Source organism: Drosophila albomicans, chromosome 3 (assembly GCF_009650485.2).
Source record: "Drosophila albomicans strain 15112-1751.03 chromosome 3, ASM965048v2, whole genome shotgun sequence".
Taxonomy (NCBI): domain Eukaryota; kingdom Metazoa; phylum Arthropoda; class Insecta; order Diptera; family Drosophilidae; genus Drosophila; species Drosophila albomicans.
In genome coordinates this window covers 33,305,501-33,314,023 of record NC_047629.2, presented here as the reverse complement: position 1 = coordinate 33,314,023, position 8,523 = coordinate 33,305,501, and the positions used below count along the sequence as shown (strand labels likewise).

Genomic DNA, 8,523 nt, shown 5'->3' with positions numbered 1-8,523 from the left:
AGTGGAAGAAGAAGAAGAAGAAGAAGCCCTAAGCACACACAAAATAATGACACATTTGCTGTAGAATTTCCGAAATTGAAATAAAAACAATTGTGGTTTCGCTTTTGTTTTTGTTTTTTTGTTGTTCTTCTTGTTGTAATTTTTGTTGATATATTTTAAATACTTATTTTCATATTTTATTCACATATTTCATTCTGGTTTTCTTTTTAAAACAAACTGCAATATTATGTTATTTCACAAATACAAATTTCGTTTTTTGAGTCGAGACGAGTTGAGTTCTCCTTCTTTTCTTTTCATTTCTTTTCTTGGTATCATTTTCAGATACGCTTCATTTTATTTTTCTGTTCTCTTTTTTTTATACATATACTTTCGTATTATGTTTTATATATTTCGCTGATCAGGCAGCGTAGACTTTGCCCGCCATTTTTAAAAATGTTTCTTTTTGCTGTTGCTTCAATTCACAAATTGTGACTGATGAAAATATACTCAAGTGTGTGTGTTTGTGTGTGTGTGTGTGTATGTACATATACATATACTTACTCGTCTCGTATTTATTTATATGTCTTTTGTGTATCGTATTCGTATCGTATTCTCTTGGATTTCAGCTCAGTTACGTTACGTTTTTCATTTTAACATTTACGATTTACGGTAGTTATTATTATATTATGTTTTTGTATATGTATATTTTATGCTTAATTGTCGTAATTTCATTGTTTCGTTTACCGTTTCATTCTCCTCCATACTATCGATTTATCGACTATCGATAGTATCAACACAAGTTCTACATGCAGACACAAGCTGTCTGCTATCGCAACTACAATACACAGAGTTTTTTTTTTGTTAGTTTTTTAAGTTCTTTTTTTTGTTTTGTATCTTTACATAAAATATTCATTCAGTTTTTTTTTTATTTTTAATACAATACTTTATTTTTATTTGCTTGCTAAAATTACGGACAATTTTACACACACACGCAAAAAACTGTTGCACACAGACACAACAGTCGTATGTATATAGAATATTATTGAAGTGTGATATTTTCTTTAATGTGTGGGTTATCAAGTTATAACCCTCTCTTCTCATCTCAGCATAAATTTTAAAAGAATATATTTATAATATATATATATATATGTATATATATGTATTGTGTATATGTATATGTATGTGTATGTATCTTAGATTTCATTATGTTTACGCTCGCTTATTGTATTTCATTCGATCTTCATCTTCTTCGGGTTCTATTTCTGCTTTACACACAACAATACAATAGGCAAAACTTTACACAAATCATTTTGCGGTAGTTGAAACAAAATTCGAAAAAAAAAAACCAAAAATTTCATTCACTGAAAAAAGAAAAACTGAAAATTCATCCACTGAAAAAAGAAAAAACTGAAAATTCAAAAGCAAAAGCAAAATAAAAAAACTGAAGAGATTTGAATTTTTTAAACAATTTTTCTTTTTATTGATTTGACAATACAAATTTCTGCGCCGGTTTTTTCTTTGTTGTTTCTTTTTGTTGTTGTTGTTGTTTGTTGTTGCTTACCACAAGAAATAGTAATTAATTAATCATAAGAATTATAATAATCATAATAGTACTGCATAATTATTAATTATATAATAGAATTAATGTAATAGTTTTTTGCTACCGCAAGTGTATTTTACGTTTTTAAATAATATATTTATATATCATCAATAATCTTTTTGTTGTTTTTTGTTTCTTGTTTTTTTCTCTGTTTTTTTTCTTATATTTTTTTTGTATTTTGCTGCTAAGTTGCTGTTTGTTGTTGTTGTTGTTCTTACGCCAATTAAACATTAAATTTGTTTTTGTTTTGTTTTAAGCATATATTTCTCATATTTTTTAAATACGTTGGTTTTACATTTGTAATCGTAATTGGTAATTGTAATTGGTAATTGTTTAATTTAACATTTAACTATGTACACAACAAATATTTTAACGTTGGGTTTTTTTTGTTTGCTGCTAAAACTCTTAAGCATTTCTTTTGTTTGATTCAATTTTTTCTCTCATATATGTAGAAGTATATGTCTCATTTTTTTTATATGATTTTTTTTTTGTGTGGGTTTTTTTTTGTTTGTATTAAAATTAGAAAACAATAATATTAAACGCTTATGATTTTAGATCAATTTTTGTTTGTTTGCAATTCATAAAAACTGAATTCAATGTGAACTTAAATATAGTTTTGCAAATTGTTTATCGCATGTTTTTTCAATGTTGCAATACACAAAAAAAAATAGCAGTTGCCATTTTTTTTTTGTTGATACCAATTTTTTCACTTAACGGAGATCGCAAAAAAAAGTGATTTTTTTTTTGAGGGGGGAGGGGTAGAAGAAGAATATTAGACAACATTAAAATTTGCAGTTTTTTCAAAAAACATGTAAAAAAGCAAGTAGTTGAACGCATTGCTTGTCTAGAGTACAAATAATTAATAATAGTAATAATAATAATAATAATAATAATTATAATAATATATAATAATATTTGCGTAAAATGTAGATTGTAATATATGTACAACAAATTGCTTAAAACTTAAAAAACAATCGAAAAGTTGAGAGTTTTGCGGAAATTAGAATTAGAAATCAAGAAATCAAGATAAAAGCAAATCGGGAAATTAATGAATAATTTATGTTTTGTTGTTGTTTTTTTCTTTTGTGTTGTGTTTTAACTGCTAAAATATATGGTTGTTTTTCATTAATGTTTTTTTCTTGTTTTTTTATGTTTTTTATGTCCACACATTGTGGTGTTTTCAATACCTGCTCTGCTCTGCTCTGCTCTGTTAATTAATAACTTGTAGTTTAAATATTTAAATTGCATGCATTTTGAAACTTTGTACACTTGCTCACTTTTTGTTTTTTTTTCTCTTGTAATATTTTGTGAAGTTAAGTTAAAAATAATTTAATTTAATTTTTACGCATTATTTATTCTTTGCATCTCTCTTTAAGGAAAGTTCTTCCGCTCTCTCTCTTTCGCTCTTTCTCTGCTCAGTCTCTCTCTTACGCCTCTAGCATGACTTTGTGCACCGTGGGCACTCCGGGGGATGCGCTTCCACTGCTGCTGGTGGGCGGCGTGCTGCTGGGCGTGGCCGTGGAGACGGCGCCATTTGTGGCAGCTGTCACGGTGACGTCAGCGGACAGCGTGGGATAACGTTGCACAGCATTGGCAGCGGCAACCAGGGCATGCAACTTACTTGGCGGCGGCGTCGGCGATTTCTTGGACAGATTCAATGGCTGCGCAGGATCCGCAATCTCCACCTGCAACTCCAACATGGGCGAGGGACGCGGCGGCGGCGTCACAATGCAAGACGTTGACGATGTTGCTGCCGCAGCAGCAGCAGCGGCTGCTGTTGTTGATGAGGTGGCGGATTGGCTGCTGATGTTGCTGCTGTTGCTGTTGCTGGTGGAGTGCGGCGATTGGAAATACGGACAACTGCTGTGGCTGGACTGAGAGGAGCTGGAACTGGAACTGCTGCTGGAACTGGAACTGCTGCTGCTGCTGCTGTTGCTGCCATTGCTGTGCGGCGACACCGATTGCTGACGCTGCTGGCAACTGTTGGTGGTCCAACGCGACTGTTGCTGCTGCTGCTGATGATGATGTTGCAGCTGTGCGACGGGCGACGGCGGCGGCGGGGAACTGGTCGAGGGCGAGGGACAATGGTTGCTGCTAGGACTGCGATTGCCGGTGGTGCTGCTGGCCATTGCTGTGGCCGGTTCGCGCATCAAATAGTTCTGAATGATGTCCGAGCGTTTCATCTGCTCCGGCGTCATGCGAGGCTCCGCCATCAGCGATTTGGCCAACACCGAGTGAGTGCTTGCCATCGAACCAAGTTGTTGCTGTTGCTGCAACTGTTGCTGTTGTTGCTGTTGGCTGGGACTGCTGCGAGTGAGATGCATGTGCAGCTGACTGGTTGCTGCCACATTTGCAGCCACTTGCGACTGCGGCGGCGGCGTTTGCACCACACTAATGTGCGTCGGCGTTGGCGTCGGACTCTGGCGAGGACTGTGAGCCGGCATGCTCGTCGAACTGCTCGCATCCGCTTCGGCTGTTTCGTACTCACGATGCCGCAGAGCACGGAACTTCTTGTGCGGCTTGTACGCCTCATCCATCAGCGAGTTGGTGTCGTACAGCGGGGGAGCTTGCAACACACGCTTCAACACAGGCATGTCCTCGACAATCTGACGCTTTAGGTTCGCGCTGCTCGAGGGTTGCGGCGAACGAACTGGCGACACGGAGACGCCGCCAACGGAAGCCGATTGCGCTGCATCGCTGCAGTCGAGCGCATCATCGACACTGGAGCGTGGACTCGAGCATGAGCTGCTGCCACCGGAGCTCACAGCTTTGCATTCGTTCTTCTCGTTGCCCGACTCGATGCCCGAATCTGTGGGCGAGTCGAGTTTGCGATAGCGTGAAGTTGCGCCCGATGTCAGGTGATGATGCAGCTGCGGATGCTGTTGATGGTGATTCAGCTGCTGCTGCTGCTGTTGATGTTGCTGCTGCTGATGTTGGTTGAGCTGCTGTTGGCTCACCTGTTGCTGCTGCTGTTGCTCTTGTTGCTGTTGTTGCTGCTGCTGATGACGCACAATGGGCGTGATTGTCAGACCGTTTTGCGTGAGATGCGCATGCGAACCCACAATATCCATATCAGCTGCCCCGGAGTCGCCACTCGAACCGGAATTAGCCCGATTACGCAACGGACAACCGCCCGAAAGCGTGGCAGCCAACAGAGGTGCTGAGCTAGCCAAAGCTGACTGTTGCTGTTGTTGTTGTTGCTGCTGCTGTTGGTGTTGCAACTGCGTGCTGCTTGGTGTGCCATAATCGAGATCAGCGGACTCGGTGCTTGAGACTGAACCCAACGGACTCTTTGCGGCCTCCACGTCCATGGCATCCCAACTGGCAGCGGGACTTTTGCTCGCCGCATCGCCCTCCTCCATGCTCCACATTTGCTGGCGCAACAGCTCTTTGTGCTCGGTGCGAAAGACGACCAACTTTTCGGTGTGCAGTGTGCTCAGGGTGCGCAGATCGGGCATTGTGTCGAGCAGCTTGGCGAGGAAATCGGGTTGATCGGGACGATTCTGAGAGACAATGCACTGCAGACAACCCTTCAGGCGGCTGTACATCTTCTCGATCAGCTCCAGATTGCGCAGCCCTGGACGATCGGGTGTGATCAGAACGATGGCGCAGAACAAACCAATTTCCGCATCGGTTAAATTCATCGAGTTCATGCGCTCCGCAAAGTTGAACGTCGAGTCGACGAGGAAACGCGCATTGGCGCCATTCTGTATGGCATCGCGACGCATCACTTGGCCATTGAGGCAGATGATTGAGTTGATCGACGAGTCGAACATGCAGATCAAACGCACAAAGAGCGCATCAAAGAGTCCCGCCTTCAGCAGTGTGAACTTATCGTCCTGCGTCAGCAGCTGGAAGCCGGGAATCATGCCCGCAAAATCGATGACGCCGCGTATAACGTGTGCGAAACGCTGCGAGAATTCCTGTTCGGATTGCAGTTCGGGCGCGGGATTTAGCGGACAGGCCTGCAAAGAGCGAAAAGAGAACGAAAATAGTTGCAGGTTAGTAACTGTTTGCAAACTGTTGCGCGAAGGTCACCGAACTGCTGACGACAGCGTCATCACTCACTCGCTGTCCCGCTCGCACGCATTGCAATCAATAATCATAACTATTTTCTACTTCCGCACACTCCCACACACACGAACACATACTAAGGCGCGCACTCTCTCGCTACTGTAGTGTAGTGCTGTCTCGTTCTGACGCTGGAAGCTTTCGCCTTTGCTAGTTTTCTAGTTTCTAGGGGCGGCTTTTTTCGCCTGCCTTTCCCGCTCTCTCTCTCTATGTTACTCTCTTATTCCCTTCTGTGTTCGTTTTTTTTTACTGCTGTTGCTGTTGCTTTGTGCTTTCGTCGCCTGTCGCTGACATTAGCACCAAGGTCGTCGAACCAGAGTTCAAGGTTCCGTTGCTTTTGCCTATTACTTTTTTGTTGCTGCGCGTGTGTGTCGTTTTGTTTTTGTTATTGTTATTGTTGTTGATTGTCGTTGCTGTTGCTGTTGCTGTGCTGGACGGGGGGTAGTTGGGCAGGTCTTACTCATGTTGACCCCACTGCTGATTCGTTGTTGTTGTTGTTTTGTCTATTTCAAGCATTGTTCATGTTATTATGCCATTTCGCTTTCCGGGTTTTCAGTTACATGCACACGCGCCAGACAAGCGCGAACGTGTCTGTCAGCCCAGAGCACCCCCCCTCCCCCCACCACCCCCTTCCACTTGCTATGCTATAACATTATGCTTCATTTCACAATGTTTCGTTCAGTTGCGTTCTTCGTTAAATATTCTACTGTCTGATTAACCTTGAACGAAATGCCGGCCGCCTCCTGCCAAACTTGTGCTCTTCTTCTTCTTCTTCTTCCTCTTCATCTGCCTTTGCTCTTCTTCTTTTCGCATGGCCTTCGTCAAGTGCAAGCAAAAGCAACAACAACAGCATTGCCGGCTGCCGGCAAAACAACAACGATAACAATTTCTTTTCTATTTTCTACACCTCATTTTTTCTTGTGTGTGTTGCCGGCGCTTTGACGTCGTTATAAAAATATTCTTATTTATTTTTGTGTGTGTTTTGCTTTGCGCAAAAGCGGAAATAGTTTTGCGCAAAATATATGCTGATGTATTATTTAGCAAAGACCTTCAATTGAAATTGCTATTTTGGCTGCCGCTAATCAAGAGCACACAAAAGAATGTGCATAAATTATACATTCTACAACGTTTCGCATATATTTTGCAATGCAAGCATCAATTGCACTTGTCTGTCTGTCCGACTGTCTGTCGCAACAACAACAACAAAGCAAAAACCCCTTTTTTCACCTTGCTAGAGCAGAAAAACACTTCCTCGTCTCTCGTCATAACTCATTGGAATTTAGCATAGAATGTCGCTTCCTTATAAGCAAAACATTTTGCCTCCTCCACCTCTCTCTGTCTCTGTCTCTGTCGCTCTTGCGCCCTTCCACCCAACTAACCACCTGACTACAACAACTATTAAAAATGAATTGCGCCATCGACTCGTGTTTTGCTATTGCGCACTCGCTTGCACACACACACACGCAGTGCAATTACGTTCGCTCTCGCTTGCGCACTTACAAGTGATCGGTTGTTGTAATTGCTTAGCGCTCTCTTCGTCACATCGTAAAAGTGCCGTTGTCTACTTCCTCATACCGCTGACATTTAAGCAAGTGTGTGTGGGTGTTTGTCTATGTGTGTGTGTGTGTGTTCAATTTTGCGTAATTTATTTTGCCTTTCTTTATATTTATGTATTATGTATTATTGTTTATTCATATACAAAGTACATAAGCGTAGCAGGCAGTGCCGCGCACTCATTTGTATAATCGTATCAAATACATGTGCGAAACCCACACACACACATACAGTCATTTCATTCATTCCAAGGTTAAAAAATAACTCGCCACAAGGTCGTCTCGCGACTCGCATGCGAGCATTCTAAGCATGCGCCTGTATGAGTGTATGTCGGTGTATGCGTGTGTCTGTGTGTGTGCTTGTGATTTGATTCTACGCTGCAGACATGTGCAAATTATTCTTTTTTGGCGCTGTTGTTGCCATCGCTGACTGATCGCTCTCTCTCGCACTTTGCTCTCTTCTTGCGTACGCTCTTGCTCTCTCTCACCCCTGTCTGCTCTCTTTGTGGCGTTGTAAATATTGCTGCACTGCTCTGACGCCTTGTAGCCTTGCACTTGACTTTGACAATGGCCACACATTGTTTACTATCGCCTTCTCTATTGCACCTTATCGCAGCAAGCTCATTAACTCAACTGCTTGATAATTAGCCGAAAAAAGCAACACACACACACTTACACGTTGTACATGTGTCATTTTTGTTGTTTTAAATATTTAATTTTAATTTATTTAAACAGCCGCCACATGTGTCTGCCTACCCAACCCCCTTTCACTCTTCCCTCTTCCCCCTTTTGCCTGCTCTTCGTTCTACTCATTCTTAATCATCCTTTTTTTTTGCCACTCGCTCTCACTCGCTGTTTCCATGTAGTATTCTATACGTGTGTTTCTCTGTGTGTGTGTGTGTTTATTTGTTTTTTCCATTTATAATGACGCTACGCTTGACCTTGAGCTTTAGAAATGTTTTTGTTGTTCTTGTCGTTGTTGTTGTTGTCGGAACACGTTTCGCGTTTAGCTGTGGTTTCGGTTTCCTTATCGTTCACACTGATAATTCAACACACACACAAACAAAAAAGGAGTCTACTTTGCCCCACTGTGCGGCATTTACAACTCATTTATCATTACTTCTCTGCCTGCTGTCAATCAAAATTTAAATATATTTTATGTGACATTGACAACAACATTGTTGGCCAAAGTCAAAAAAATGTGTTTAGGGCCATCAAGAACTTGACCTGCAACGTTTTGTGATGGCCACCACAAAAGCTAAACAGAACAGCAAAGACAGAAAGACAGAAAAGACTGAAAGACTGACTGTAGACGCGTCT

The 8,523-nt window shown here is 41.4% G+C and overlaps 1 protein-coding gene across 5 annotated transcripts in view; it reads right to left on the bottom strand.

Annotated features, from left to right (window-relative positions):
* Positions 1-1,503: 1,503 nt before the first annotated feature.
* Positions 1,504-8,523, bottom strand: part of LOC117570216 (ecdysone-induced protein 75B, isoforms C/D) — a 110,580-nt gene continuing 103,560 nt past the window's right edge. For all 5 annotated transcript variants that reach the window (XM_034251711.2, XM_052005172.1, XM_034251712.2 and 2 more), the window contains one exon: positions 1,504-5,544. In XM_034251711.2, coding sequence (XP_034107602.1) covers positions 3,007-5,544 — 2,538 coding nt within the window. In that variant the 3' untranslated portion in view covers positions 1,504-3,006. The remainder of the gene's footprint in view (positions 5,545-8,523) is intronic.